The sequence below is a fragment of the Rhinichthys klamathensis genome, unplaced genomic scaffold, assembly GCF_029890125.1.
Source record: "Rhinichthys klamathensis goyatoka isolate OS25496 unplaced genomic scaffold, OSU_Roscu_1.1 h1tg000004l_1, whole genome shotgun sequence".
In the NCBI taxonomy this organism is placed as follows: Eukaryota; Metazoa; Chordata; class Actinopteri; order Cypriniformes; family Leuciscidae; genus Rhinichthys; species Rhinichthys klamathensis.
In genome coordinates, this window is record NW_026606557.1 from 5,845,248 (window position 1) to 5,860,330 (window position 15,083).

Below are 15,083 nucleotides of genomic sequence, written 5' to 3' on the forward strand. Positions count from 1 at the left end.
TTTCTCTGTCTGCACAGGGTGCCACCGGAGAGAGAGGACCTTCTGGAGCTGCAGGTGCCATTGGTCAGCCTGGTCGTACAGGAGGTGTCGGCCCCGCTGGGCCAATGGGAGAGAAGGGCGAGCCGGTGAGAGTCAGCAGGATGTTGTATTCTGTGAAATGAGAATGTTTAATGCTAGCTTCAAGAGTAATTACCAATTCCGTTCCTCTTCAGGGTGAGAAAGGTCCAATTGGCCCTGCTGGGCGAGATGGAGAACAAGGGCCTGTGGGATTACCTGGTCCTGCAGGGTCACCTGGTCCACCAGGAGAAGACGGAGATAAGGTACAGCTTTGAATACCTTTTCAGCAGTTGAGCATGTCATGCTGGTTGTTATTTAAAGGTGCAGTGTGTAGATTTTAGCGGCATCTAGCGGTTCGGTTGCGAGTTGCACTAAGCTAAGGGCTCAGCCCACTGCTCACCCCTCTCTTTCGAAGAAGCTACGGTGGCTAACGGACAACAGAGAATAGCCAGAATAAGCCAAGTTTCTGTACCACAGTCCATTATAAACCACATCATGGATAAAGTTTACAAAGCCATAGTCAGGTGAGGATCAAGGGTCTTAATATATAATATAATAATAGTAATCAGCTGATTGTCTCACGAACGTAACCAGCACATTTCTCCCCACATAGCAAACCCATAATACAGCGAGGGAGAAGAACCACATGAAACTATCCAACTACATATTTTTTCTAACAGGGTAGTAAAAGTTTAGCTGGCTAATATGAGCTGTTATGTTGTAGGGCTGTGGCTGAGCTGGTTAAAGCGTAAAGTATTGTTTATACTCGACGCGTCCGCATGAGCGCAAAGGTGCGCGCGGCAAAAATGACGTGATTGTAACAACGCGCGCGCCTCCGCATCCCCTAGACACCATTTACTACACACAAATGAATAAATAATGAATAAAAATATAGTTTTTTTTCTCTGGTTTTTAAAACTCTTCGCGATGGACTTAAAATGCTTCCAAGATTGACTTGTCGACCGCGATCGACGGGTTGGTGACTCCTGTAACGTTACTGTTTTACGGTCAATGGTTCTAATCAGCTGATTTTCAAAGCCATAACACAGTGAGGGAGAAGAACTAAGTTACATGAAACAATCCAACTACATATTTTACACCACTGACAAGGGAAAAGTCACTACTTACGGTGTTTATGGCTAGCTTCTAGCTTTCTGCGGCTTCTCTTTCAAGGTATGAACGAAACGCGCTCTGTACCGCTGTTTGTTCGCTGTCGGCTATGGGAGAAACATGACGTCACAATATGTCGACCTTCATAGATGGGGGTGCCCGCGGTTATGTAGATATAAATGTCTCATTCTAAGGTAATAAAAATATAACGGTTCATTGAGTAAGGTCTTTATACACCACTGAACACATAGTTATGGATCTTATATTGCATTTCTGTCAATAGATCCTCAGAAATATTACACATTGCACCTTTAATGGGCATGAGTATGTTTTTCAGGGGGAGACAGGAGGACCAGGGCAGAAAGGCAGCAAAGGAGACAAAGGAGAAGGGGTGAGTATCTATTCTTATTTTGTCATAAGGAATGAATATTACATAAACTTTCATTAGAGGTACGTAACACTGTATCTCTGTATCTTATCTCACAGGGTCCCCCAGGGCCGCCCGGGAGCCAAGGACCTTCTGGACAGCCAGGTTCACCAGTATGTAATAAATGTGGTGTGTGTGACAATGTGTGAAAGATCGCTTGGAATTCTGCGCATGTTTACAGTCCAGCACTGATGTCTCTTTAAGGGTCTGGATGGAGAGCCAGGGCCCCGGGGACAGCAAGGAATGTACGGCCCAAAAGGAGATGAAGGTCCACGTGGTTTTAAAGGGGCGACTGGACCAACAGGGTTGCAGGTACAGGATATGCCACATACATTTGTTTTTTACAGACTGTGACTCTAAAAGTTAAACAAAACAAAACAAACTAAATCAAAGTTGGGTCTATCCGAAAACAATAACACAGGGTTGCTTGATTTGCTGGACATTTTTGTAACTAGACTGCCATTTTAAACCTGCATCCCTGAGTTGTTGCGTCTCATATTGAGCATTCGGTCAGTTCCAGATGTCCTTATCTATTGACTGCATGCATGAATGCACTGTGTTTGCAAAATTTTAGTTCATCTTCATCCAGGTGGGACATAGTTTTCACAGTTCATTGAGGGGGTTAATTCTGAAACGGTACAGCTCTAAATCTGAATCTGTTCATTTAGGGAATGCCTGGACCCCCTGGAGAGAAGGGAGAAAGTGGCCATGTTGGATCTATGGTAAGATTTGCATATCAGAAAGCCCTTATATTAATACTTTGGCACTATAATATTTTTTTGTGTGTGTCTTCTTTATACCAATAAATACTACAAAATGCAAGCAGGAGGTTTGGGCAAAATTTAATAATTGCTTACCAATCGGTTAATGAGTTGGAATTTGAATATAATTTGCCATACTCCACAGGAAGTTGAATTGCAATTTGAACCGATTGTAGTCTGTGTTGAAGTGTTCTTCCAACCTAGTCCATAAAATTGTCAAATATAAAGAAGTATATATATAAGTTGTACACATTTCTATATATTCAAACATTTGTTTGTCTGTCTATGTGTAAGGCCTATTAAAACCAAACTGTAAACCTTTTTGTAAGACACTTCTGCAGTTAATTTGATATATTTTTTGCAAATAATTTTAATTCTACTTCTTGCTCAAATTGCAATCATGCGTCCTGTGTGCTACCTCAGTTCAAATTCAAAAACTGAAATGTATAAATGTAATTTCAAAAAACATTCTCCAAATGTAAAGGGTTCTAAAAGAAACAAGTCCCTTCACTCGAAGTACTAAATTTTCTGCACGCAAGTTGTCCCAAACCTGAATGATACCTCAAATAATAACACTTGTCAAAGACACTGTGCTGTTACTATGCTAAGCCAGTGGTTTCCAAACCTGTCCCAGGGGTCCCCCAACAATGCACTATTTTAATATCTGCTTTGTCTGAAACATCCTGCTGATGATCTGAATCAGGTGTTTGAATAGAGGACAAAATGTGCACTGTTGGGGAGGCTCCAGGATCAGGTTTGGAAACCACTGTTCTAAGTAAGCACATTTTCACCTGGCAGATGAGAAAATGGATGATCCCTTAAAAATACCTTAGATCTAAGGAGCAATATGTAATAAGCATATACAGTACACCAATTGGAAATGGCTTGGTAACCACCCGTAACACCCTAGCATGGCAGGCATGCACAACTTACATTTACACATTTACTTAGATAAACATGAAATGTAAAAACATAATTTGTGGTACAAACTTATTCATGAAGAAATAATCATTCACTCACATATCACACTAGTCAGTCCATCGTTTCAAACCTGTACAGCATTTCTTGTGTGTGTGTGTGTGTAGGGTCTGTAGAGATCTATAACACTGAGAGATGAGGAAACTGTTAAAGAAACCATGTGAGACTGGGGCATCATTCATGTGTGTGAGTGTATAAGTGTCAGGTCCGTATGAGCCGAGAGTGACAGAAGAGAGAGAGTGATGCTGGTTCTGAAGTGGAAGGCAGCATGACAGCTGCTAATCAGATTACCGTGAGCCTGGGCTGTCTAATGAGCGCGCTCCTTTGTGACAGTCTTCTCGCGGATCCGTCAACCATGAAGGAATGCAAAACAAGATTCTCAACGGTTCCACACACTTGCACGATTAGATGAAGTGCATCAAAACTGAGCAAAAACAAAGCCACAAGACCTCACTGGGACCGTCTCATCCATGAGCGAATGCCGTGGATCATGGGATTTCCAGGCCCTAAAGCATAGCCACCGAATTTCCCGTTTTCTCTGTACCGGTTTGTGTTAAGCCTCTGTGATGGATTCTCGAGTTTGGGGGTGTTGTATATTTTTGAGACTACACGCTCAGCCTTGGTGTTGATGCTCGCTGCAGCAGCCTATCCAGCTGGATGCCTCGCGAAGCACTAATATCTCTCGGTGGAGACTGCGTGCGGCGCACTAGCAATGGGTTTTGGCCAGTTTGATTAATGGCTTGTGTTCCGCCCTTTGCAGCACTAAGAGGTATGCTTCAGGAGTTGAAAATGCATGCAGTGTAACCAGAGAATGGAGAAGTAAGATGGTCCTTATTAAAATCCAGACACAGCACACAGAGAGGAAATCAGCCCGCCCGTAATAGCCTGTCACCACCATGTCATAGAGACTGACACCGAGAAAGGTGCTGATTGTAGAAAAAGAGAAGGAGAGAGAGTACATGTCTAATGATGTGTAGGAAATGCTTAATCATTCTGCTTCTCATCAGGGCCCTCCAGGACAACATGGTCCGCGTGGCCCCCAGGGAGCCATTGGGGGAGAGGTAAGTGTCTTTGTGTTTTCCTTCCTGGCTATCAGCCTGCTGTGCTGTAGGGTTCAAGTGCAGGACAGTATATCAGCACTGATTGGGGGTTGTTTTGTAGTTAAACACCTCAGTACTGCTGAGCCATAATGAGGAGGCTTTGCTTTACGACTCCAAAGAATCCGTCCTTTGTATCAACACTCTGCCGTGCCGTAGATGAAACCCCCTAGGCTGTCATGAGGTCACATACGACACCTCATTTCTCTTGCCTCAGTCTTTCATCCTCCCCATATCTCTTTCTGCCCACCCTCTGCTGATTTTGAGTGTTAAATTATTAACAAGAAGTGTGATATGATCCTTCTGCAAGAGTTATATTTACTTCTCTATGAATGATTAAGGAATATTAGACTATCATCCCTGAGAGAGAGTTATATTTACCTCTATTAATGGCCGCCTTTGAACATCTCCCATGTGTTAATAATTGAAAAGCGAGAGACGCGACAGTGACCCATACGCCAGCACTCTCCCTGAGCTGGAGAAGAGAGGAGATGTGCAACGGGGCTGATGGTGCCCATCAAATGAACACGGCACAGGTAGTCAGGGTAAGAGATGAAGAAAGCGGTCAGTTTACATGTGTTGGTCATCCATTTGGCTTCATGTGTTCACCTCACTTAAAGGCACTCAGCAGAGAGACTCAAGAGACCAGGGCAGACACTTTAGTTTAGACTCATCTGAGACATTCATACTCAGCAACTGCAGTCATAAACGCTTCGGCCAGGAGGAAGCTGAACAATATGGCGCTTCAGCTTAATAAATAAAATGTGATTACATATACACAGAGACTGTGTTCGGTAGTCTGTAATCTCATCACTGTAATGTCAACAGTCTGCAAGTAGAGGAGACAGCCTTGCATGCATTATGTATGAAACTGACCCAGTTTTGTTCTGTGTGGCAAGGGTCCTCAGGGCATGCCGGGCGGAGTGGGCCAGCCAGGAGTGGTGGGAGAAAAGGTAGACCTCTCTTACTGTGTTTATGTACAAGTGTTTTTCTTGATTTATGGGGGAGGTTGTATTTATTTGTTGGTGGGTGCTGCCTCTGTAACTACGTAAACATGTAAGCCTAAGTATGATGGATGATCGCTTTCTTTTTGCTTTATTCTCTTTGTTTGTCTCTTCTGTGCTCTGTCTAGGGTGAGGACGGAGAAGCAGGGAATCCGGGAAATGTGGGTGAAACTGGCCCCTCTGTAAGTAATTTCCTCCTGTTACCTCTTTTTCTCATTAGTCTTTCATCGCCCATGTATCACTAACTTTCCTGTTGCTTCTATGTCAAGGGAGAAAAAGGTGACTTGGGTGAGAAGGGTGAGACCGGCCCCTCTGGGGCTGCAGGGCCCCCGGGATTTAGAGGCACACCTGGATCAGATGGACCCAAAGGAAACCCAGTGAGTAACTACTCCCATAGTTAAAACTGTCAGGAAGGTGTTACTCTGACATGATCCATTTCCCTCAATAGGGTCCCCTTGGATTTCCTGGAGACTCGGGACCCTCTGGAGAGCCAGGTGCTAATGTAAGTGCGCCAGCACACACCTGTATCAATTCAAGCTTCAAGACTGACACATTGTGATGGTGAATACACATAATTGTTGTTATAGGGTATTGATGGTGGACCAGGAGCTAAAGGGGATAATGGCGATCCTGGTAAAGCTGTAAGTAGAGTATTCGAGCAGTTTGTGATGTTGATGAAAGTATACATTTGTGAAACGAATTGAAATAAATATTCTGTTTTTAACAGGGACCCCAAGGAGCCTCAGGGGAGCCTGGCCCTCCAGGGCCACCAGGACGGAGGGTGGGTTTGGCCACTGTGAATTGTGTACAGAATGATTTCCATACTGTGTTATCTAATCGCTAGTCTCCTTCTACACAGGGACATGTAGGTCCTGAGGGAAAAGAAGGGAAACAGGGAAAAAAGGGGGCAAAGGTAAGTCCTTTATATTAAACCTTCATTTAAAATCTCATATGTAGCATATACATGTTTTACACTAGGACGTTGCTATCTTCGTCAGGGTTCTGCTGGTGCAGAGGGTCCAATAGGGAAGATAGGGCCTGTCGGACCACAGGGACACCCTGGAAACTCTGGTCCAGAGGGTTTGCGTGGGATTCCAGGCTCTGCTGTGAGTCTAAGCACATCTTTTTTTTTTTTTTTTTTTTTTTTTTTACAGTACATCAATCTGCTGTAGATAGCAAATATCTAACCATGTGACTCACCCACACTTATTACTGGCCTCTCTGACCGCTTAATCTATCTTGAACGTATCGCTCTGCCTGGTTCTTCTCCAGGGGGAGCAAGGGTTAAACGGGCCCCCAGGGCAAACGGGCCCCCCAGGACCTATGGTAGGGTTTCCACCACTTCTTTCTCTCCCATATCGATCTACAACTGTATCAAATACTGGTCTAAGAAAAGAAGACAAATGATTTTGGGCTTGCAGTAAACTCTGCCTCGCAATGAAATTGCACTCTGTGACTGGCTTTACTTTATATAGGGGCCAGCTGGATTACCAGGACTGAAAGGAGATCCTGGCAGTAAAGGAGATAAGGTATGAAAGCATCATAAAGGTGTGATACCTGACTGCATCATAGATGTGCACTTTTTTTACGCAAGATGTAAACTATACAGCCTAAGAGAGCTGTAAATGCAACCGAACGACAATTACATCTCTCACTAAAGACAAGCATAAAACTATCAAAGCATAACTTCCCGGCAATGTGGTCATGCTGAAATATTCTTTGTGTTTGCAACATTATGGCATGTGGAAATTGTAATGGCTCAGTGCACAAGTTGTATATTATAGCTCTGCTGTCCTTTGTGTTGTCTAGGGTCATGGAGGGCTGATTGGCCTGATTGGACCTCCAGGAGAGATGGGAGAGAAAGGAGATCGAGGCCTGCCGGGAAATCAGGGAGTACAAGGCCCCAAAGGAGACGGTGTATGTATATTTAAACTGTATTACCTATACGGTGTATGTATATACAGTTTTCTTAGTTGTCTATGTATAAATAAAGTAGCATTTCAACATTTCTCCATCACAAACAAGCCAATCAGAAACTGCAGTTGCTAAGAAACCTGAGAAAGTAGCATTTCAACATTTCATGAGGAATGTTCGATAAAAACTTTAGCATGAATGCCATTAATTAATGATGGTCTAAGTGGAAACGTTATTTTGATCTCTTGATAATAGGGAATTGGTGGCCCTACTGGCCCTACTGGCCCACCTGGACCCCCTGGGTTGTCTGTAAGTTGCCTTTTTCAGATGCATTCCTTTTTCTCACTATATTTATTCATTAGCCCTTATTATTTATTTATTTGTGTGTGGAACTGCTTTTGAAGGTACCTGTGGTTTTAAATTGATTTGTGAAATCACATTGCTTTTTTCATTACTGTCACTTTCTTTCTCACTGGTAGGGTTCAATAGGTGAGAAAGGATCTAAAGGAGACCAGGTTAGTATATATTTTTCTCACTGCAATCTTGTTTTTTTAGCCTCTCTCTGTTTATCTGGTATTAGTTTGTTCTGATCTGAGCTCTTGCTTCTGTTATGAAACCTGAGTGAAAGACATTGGCAGTGCCAGAGTTGTATCCTGCAGCTCCAACTTGGATAATCCCTCTGAACGGATCGCCATATGAAGCTCTGAGTTGGCAGTGGCCTTTGAGGAAGGTGCCAAATTTAGGGATGCCTGACTAAACTGTTTCTGTTTTTCTCCCAAAGGGAGCCATCGGTGCAAGAGGAGATCCAGGACATGCTGGCCCACCTGGACCACCTGTGAGCCACTATGATTTCTCCTTACTTTTCTGTTTGTGTCTTTTATCCTGTCTCCTCATGTCTCCCATCACTCTATTTCCCTAGGGCCCGCCAGCCACCATGATCGAGCCACTGCCAATCAGAGAGGGACGTAAAAAGCGAAGGAGACACTCAAACCGACAAGGAGTCGGAGCCAGGGAAGAGACTGAGGAGGAGGAGGAAGTAGTCCAGCTTAACATGGAGGATTTCCTACAGGCAGACGAGTCTCTGGATGACCCAGAAGGCATGGAGGAGGTGTTCGCTTCACTCAACTCAATGAAAACAGAGGTGGAGCTCATGAGAAAACCACTCGGGACCTTCGAGAGTCCTGCCCGCACATGCAAGGAGCTGATGTTGTGTCACCCAGAATACAAAGATGGTGAGGAAGTCTAAACACATTTCCCCATAGTTCATTAATTACATCCAAAGGAAGGAATTCACTAAGAATGCCTGCTGATCTGGGTTTATTTGCACATGCTGTCTGTTCACTAGAGGAATTATGCAAATAAGCTAACATCTCAAAACCTGAGCTGAATGGAATTTTTACAGTGCAATTCACCATCTTGCAGGCCAGTTTCGAGTGCTTGGTTGTGGAAGATTAGCAGACTACCACAGTCTGACATCACTCTACTCCTCTGATGTCCCTTAATCAGCTTTTTTAAATGCTACACCATACATCTGGAAATATCAAAATGACATTCAAAGTTTGTCAAACTTTCCTTACTCTTGTTAAAATTAGTTTAAGTATGAATTTGCATTTGGCAGATGCTTTTACCCAAAGTGACCGGTTTATCAGTTCATGCATTTTCCAGAAATCGAACCATTGACCTTGGTGTTGCTAGCACCATGCTCTACTGTTCGAGCTACAGGAATGTCTTTATTTTCATTTTGATTCAACTTCAGGAATGGAATTGTAATTTACCACATGACCTTGGCAAATAGCACTGATTATAATGAAATCTATAATGATTCTACATCGCATATAAAAATGTTGTGTTGGTGCTCTTTGTGTGTTCATTTAATTGAAAAATATAAATACTGGAAATACTCAGTGAACATGACAGTTTACTGAATTGACCCCTCTTATCAGTCTTTCCAGCTAAATGAGTATTTCAAACTATCTAAAGAGATCTTGCAATCCACCCCCTCTTAGGTGAATATTGGATTGACCCAAACCAAGGCTGTCATCGAGACTCCATCAAGGTTTTCTGCAACTTCACTGCGGATGGGGAGACCTGTCTGTACCCTGAGAAACGATTTGAAACGGTGACTCTCAAACCATACTCACGTACACTACACACGTCTTCCTGCAGTCTCAGTTCAACAGGCCTTCTGGAGTCTGAAGAAAAACACATCTGATCTGTCTCCTCGTCTCTCAATACAGGTGAAGCTGGCCGCCTGGAACAAAGAAAAAGCGGGCAGTTGGTACAGCCGGTACAGAAAGGGCAAACAGGTGCTTTTCTCATCAAATATTTTCCTCTCATCTTTTAACTGTCTGACTGTCAACATGTATGCAGCACCAAGTTTAGATCTACACACCTTTTTATATAGCATTTCGCCTCCAAATTCTTCATTGTCGATAAACACAAAGTGCACACTTTGTTAGAAACGTATTGTCTGATCTAATGCAATAAATAGGCACGTTGTTATGGAGGTTTTTTTTTACTCTCAAATTAAAGGCGAACAATGGTGAAAGAGATTTTCGAAACTGTCAAGCAATTAACTGAGATACATCACTCAATGGATGCGTGTCTTTGATGAAAATAAAAAAAAATACATTTTATGTCTGGTCTAGAAAAAGGATACAACGGAATTTATCCGCGTCTCTATATGAAACGCCTTGGGCCAAACTCTCTTGAGTGCGCGCTTGCGACCTCCATCCGTCTCGACTCATTAAATGATGCTTGAGACTAACAGCTAACAGGCCTGTTTCACTTGCAGCTCATTCATAAGGTGTGACATCTGACCCTGTTATAGAGATTTAGGCAGACAGATGTCAGTCTCTCTTGCCTTCATTAGAAATAACATCTATCATGGGTGTGCAAGTTTGTATGGATGTCACACAGTAAGTGTGTCTACAGAATTGTCTTTGATTAAGCTGAGTGCTGCTTACCCATGATTCCCCACTTCTGTAGTTCTCTTACATTGACACTGATGGAAACCCAGTGGCAGTGGTCCAACTGACCTTCCTGAAGCTCCTCAGTGCCACAGCTACGCAGACCTTCACCTACAGCTGCCTGAACTCCATCGGCTGGTACGACGCGACGAGCCACAGCCATCAACGTGCCGTGCGGTTCCTCGGCAGCAACGACGAGGAGATGACGCAAGCCAAATCGCCCTTTATCACGTCACTGTACGATGGTTGTCAGGTGAGAGGTGGTTTCTATAGATGAAATGATCCCACACAAGAAGCTTTTACTTATGACATTGAGCAGCACTGCAGTTCTGATGAGGTGGACATATACAATGATACCATTTTAAAAGTTTGGGGTCAAACACATATTCAAAAATATGTGGGAGAGTGTTGCTATAGTATGACGAAATTGTATCGCAATAGGTAGTACTTCAAAGTTAATACCGAATTAAAACTAGAGAGAAGTGAAGAGCCCTGAGCAACGGTTCAATCTCCCTTTATCCCTTCCTTGACCATGTGACTGAAACCCAAAGTGAGACATTCAAACTGACCAATCAGATAACTACAACTTCATTGATTATTTTTCAACCCTACAAATGTGACAGCAGCCTAATAAACCTGCGGCTCTAGACTGAATAACTTTTGTAGCTTTAATAAGGATTAATCTATATTTCATTTATAATTCATGCAGTGAAGACTATGAAGTGTTTGATAACTATTACATTTCTGTATGTATCCTACCTGTTAGACCTACCTGAAAATCTTAAAGCACTGTTTACAAGGTTACATAAGTAAAAAAACAACGAAAAACATTAACTTTGTGTGGATTTTGTAAGGGCAAGTAAAAATCTAAAGTGGTCTGACTAGGCCAATCGAAAAAATTGAGCCCTGATATATTGAAGGTTTGAAGATATTTATTATAATGGGTTTATGTAAAGATTGTTTTAATTTCACTTAAATTAAAAGTTGTTGTATTTTCTAAAGCCTAATAAATATTACAATGTATAGATTATACTGAAATGCTGAATGGCTATAATTAATGGCTAAAATTGAGGGGGGAGTATGTATAAATTTCATACAGACATTAGTTGCAGTACACTTTTATAAAAAAGATGCCATTAAACAAATATTTAAGATATAGGCTTTAAAATTATTACAATAAAAATATATATTAAAAACTGTAATGTTAGGTGTAATTAATCGTGATGTGTAAAAATGTGCGATTGATTCGTTTTTCTTTTTAATTGATTGCATGCACTATATTTATCACAAGCCCAAACTGTTGAATATTAGTGTATAATGCAATTATAATAATGTTTGTTAATTTTGTGGTTTGTAGTGTAGAAATATATGTAGGCTTTTTATAAACTATCAACAAAACCAGATATAACTGTAATTTAGTTTGTCAGACAACCAGTTTGTCCACAGGTGGGTGAATAGTGTATATGTGAATAGTGGGTGTATAGTGCAATTTCTAAAGAGAAATGGAAACGTAAAAATTCAAATATTTCCCAACTGATGAGCTACAGTTTATGAAAAGCATCTGTGCTCGAATTCACAGTCCTAATCGACTGATCAAGATAAAAATCGAAAGAAGGCCAAAACACCTGTGTTCGTGGTTATTTTCAGCTACTTTAAATGAGGCACTGTTCTAAAACAGCTCTTTTCTGATGAACCTGGTAATGCCGTCACCACGTGTGTGTTTTGTAAACCGTAATTTTGTCTGTTTGGGAGGTATTAGGTTAACATTTCCTTAGGAAAAAAACACCCACACTTTAAATTAGCCTTCCGTCTGCAGAAAATGAGGAGCTAAAAACAATCAGAACACGCTAATTCTAAAATAGCACCCAAATAAGCCTTTTCAGCAGGAGTTCAACGCAATATCCAGAACCTCACAGGGATACACTCAGAAAATCATTGCAGAGCAAAACTCCACTTGAGAATGTGCTTAAAACCAGAAGCCTTCGTTCAGCTAACGTTTCGTTTTCTTCCCACAGACACGTAAGGGTCAAGAGAGGACCGTGCTGCGGATCGAGTCTCCACGATCAGAGCTTCTTCCGCTCATAGATGTAGCAGTATCAGACTTTGGGAATAACAACCAGAAGTTTGGATTCCATGTCGGACCAGTGTGTTTTAACGGCTAACGCAGAGGACTTGCCAGCTACAGAAGGGAGTGATATTTATTGCATAATATGCAAACGGTGGGTTTGTGGCATGTTTTTCAAATGACTTTTGAACATCTGATGGGTTTCAAAAGCCCTCAGTTCCATGGTTGCAACGCAAGGACGCCAACCACTAAGCACATTTATCAAAGGGAACTCTTTTTTTTTAAAATCTCGTTTCCTGCCTTTCTTTATACTCTACTCACCTGTGGATTAAATTACGAGGCGTGACCCACTAGAGTTCCGAGAACTGCTCCGGCCGAAAAAACCAATACATCATTTGTCCGTCATCTGCGCCACAGAGCGTTTTAGCCCAAAGCATGTATGTTGAATTTACAGCCCGTGACACGGATCTCATTTTTGTTTGTCTCATTTGATAGCGATGATTTGAAATTCATTTGCCACTTGAGGGATCTGCCTCGACATTGAAGAGTAAATATTTCTGAGACCCATTTCCCTGCCTTTGACTGCAATGTGATGCCAACTGAGGCGAAGTTATACCTCTTTACTAGTTTTGACAAGAAAATACCACCCCGATCTGTTTGTAATTCCTCGCTCGAATATTCCCTGTCACATCAAACTTGCAGTGTTACTCATCTTTAATCAGTGTACGCTCATACATAAGCAATGTTAAATAAGGCCCGAGCTTTTCAAACGCATGTGCATGACTTAAATGGAGCCCAGCTGCTTATTAATATGTAAAGTAGTCCGCTCACTTAAGCTGCTTGTCTTGTTAGCGGGCAGCCTTGTATGTTTCCCTGTCAGTGATCCATGTTTCCATGGTGCAAGCGTATCAACCTTTGCTCCACACCGCTCAAGTGCTTCATATATGTGTGTGGTGGTAATGAATGAAAATTACTGTGTTGGGTTGAGAGAGAGGCGTCATATGAGCATTACACTGAAGACTGACTAAATGATGCTTCTTTTTTTATGTAAACTCATTCATATCTGGATTTATGATGGTCAACCTCAAGAGTATTGTGTGCTGTGTGTATATGTGTTGAGATGTCTTGTTGTGTTTTCCCACTGTGGTGCTAAAGAGATTTGTTTTGTTTTTTTTGCTATGTGTAATGATAATTTGTTGTCTCAGGGGCAGAGGTAGGAAAAGGGAAGACGTCTGTGGTGCTTAATACTAATGGTGTGAGATAAACACTCTCAGAACAAAAAAAGAACAATGCTGTAATATACAGCTAATATGGTGCAAAATACACGATCATCTAGTAGTCGAACGTCAATTGCTTCTTTACTGTCTTTGAGCGTTTTTACTGATGTGGAAAGAGCTGGGTGGTCAATGTGCATATGATATACTGGCAAATGATAAAGATGTAGATCAAAATGACTGATGTTAAATGCATTTTACACAATGTTTACTCAGTTCACATCAAATTGGGGAAAAAAGAGAAAGTTTACTGTCTGTTGAAAAGGTTGTTTGTAGATTTGGACACATTTTACGCAATATTTACTCAATTCGGAGGGGAAAGTGAAAACAGAAAATGTGATTATATATATATGAATTATTCACTGAAAAAAAATATTTTCTTATTCAGCATTTTATCTAGTTTTCCAGTACAACTATCTAAAAATTCTAAAAATCAAGATACATGTACTTAAGAAGCAAAATTACTAAAGATATTAAGTCTTGTATCAAAATTCACTTTCTTACAAGAACAAAAAAGGCCAATGGGGTAAAAAATAATAATCACGCTTTCCCTTCACTGCAAATAAAAGATTTTCTTACTTAGTTTTTTTTTTTGTCTTGTTTTCCAGTACAAATATCTAAACATATTGAAGAAAAATGATTTAAGATATTAAGTTGTTTTCTGAAAAATGATCAAATTAAATGAGTTTTTGCGTAAAACAAGAAAATAAAAACTGCCAATGAGGTCAGAAAAATAAGCTTTTTTATAATTAGATTAAAATGTATTTTTCTGACCTCATTGGCAGATATTTGTTCTTCTTTTAAGCAAAAAAAACAACTTAATTTTGATACATTTTTTCAGAAAACAACTTAATATCTTAAATCATTTTGCTTCTCAAATAAATGTATCTCAATATTTTTAGCCATTTGTACTGGAAACCAAGACAGAAACATTGAGTAAGAAAATCTTTTCTGCAGTGTTTGAATTAAGGTTATTTTTCTGACCCGATTGGCAGATATTTTTTTCTTGTTTTATGCATAAACTGGTTTCATTTTGATAAACAGTTTTCAGAAAACAAGACTTTTTGCTTCTCAAGTATCTCGATTTAAGATTGCCTCGATATTTGTACATGGAAAACACGACAAAAGAACTGACTAAGCAAACTGCCAAATCTGCCAATGCCAAAAAATTAGGTACATTGTATACAATATATTTTGTTTGCAAAAAAAAGGTTATAAACTATTGACAAGGTTGTTAGATTTGAATGTGGAACAAGCGGGTTTGTTAATGGGACAATCCCAGAATGGCTAAATATTGACAGATGAATTGTCCTTGTTGCTATCACTAGTATCCTTGTTATTCCTATACTAACTTCAGTCCTGCCCATCCTGACCTCTGAACCATCCTCTGTACAGTGTCTGTGCTACTAATTTTACATAGTGTACAG

The 15,083-nt window shown here is 40.9% G+C and overlaps 1 protein-coding gene across 2 annotated transcripts in view; it reads left to right on the top strand.

The window, feature by feature from the left end:
- col5a3a (collagen, type V, alpha 3a) overlaps positions 1 to 12,486 on the top strand; it is a 62,228-nt gene extending 49,742 nt beyond the window's left edge. For both annotated transcript variants that reach the window (XM_056252591.1, XM_056252594.1), the window contains 26 exons: positions 18 to 125; positions 213 to 320; positions 1,505 to 1,558; positions 1,654 to 1,707; positions 1,799 to 1,906; positions 2,263 to 2,316; positions 4,341 to 4,394; positions 5,330 to 5,383; positions 5,563 to 5,616; positions 5,704 to 5,811; positions 5,883 to 5,936; positions 6,022 to 6,075; positions 6,162 to 6,215; positions 6,294 to 6,347; positions 6,433 to 6,540; positions 6,707 to 6,760; positions 6,910 to 6,963; positions 7,244 to 7,351; positions 7,604 to 7,657; positions 7,828 to 7,863; positions 8,130 to 8,183; positions 8,268 to 8,580; positions 9,355 to 9,467; positions 9,586 to 9,654; positions 10,337 to 10,570; positions 12,333 to 12,486. In XM_056252591.1, the coding sequence (XP_056108566.1) occupies positions 18 to 125; positions 213 to 320; positions 1,505 to 1,558; positions 1,654 to 1,707; positions 1,799 to 1,906; positions 2,263 to 2,316; positions 4,341 to 4,394; positions 5,330 to 5,383; positions 5,563 to 5,616; positions 5,704 to 5,811; positions 5,883 to 5,936; positions 6,022 to 6,075; positions 6,162 to 6,215; positions 6,294 to 6,347; positions 6,433 to 6,540; positions 6,707 to 6,760; positions 6,910 to 6,963; positions 7,244 to 7,351; positions 7,604 to 7,657; positions 7,828 to 7,863; positions 8,130 to 8,183; positions 8,268 to 8,580; positions 9,355 to 9,467; positions 9,586 to 9,654; positions 10,337 to 10,570; positions 12,333 to 12,479 (2,316 nt within the window). In that variant the 3' untranslated portion in view covers positions 12,480 to 12,486. The remainder of the gene's footprint in view (positions 1 to 17; positions 126 to 212; positions 321 to 1,504; positions 1,559 to 1,653; positions 1,708 to 1,798; positions 1,907 to 2,262; positions 2,317 to 4,340; positions 4,395 to 5,329; positions 5,384 to 5,562; positions 5,617 to 5,703; positions 5,812 to 5,882; positions 5,937 to 6,021; positions 6,076 to 6,161; positions 6,216 to 6,293; positions 6,348 to 6,432; positions 6,541 to 6,706; positions 6,761 to 6,909; positions 6,964 to 7,243; positions 7,352 to 7,603; positions 7,658 to 7,827; positions 7,864 to 8,129; positions 8,184 to 8,267; positions 8,581 to 9,354; positions 9,468 to 9,585; positions 9,655 to 10,336; positions 10,571 to 12,332) is intronic.
- The last annotated feature ends 2,597 nt before the right edge of the window (positions 12,487 to 15,083 follow it).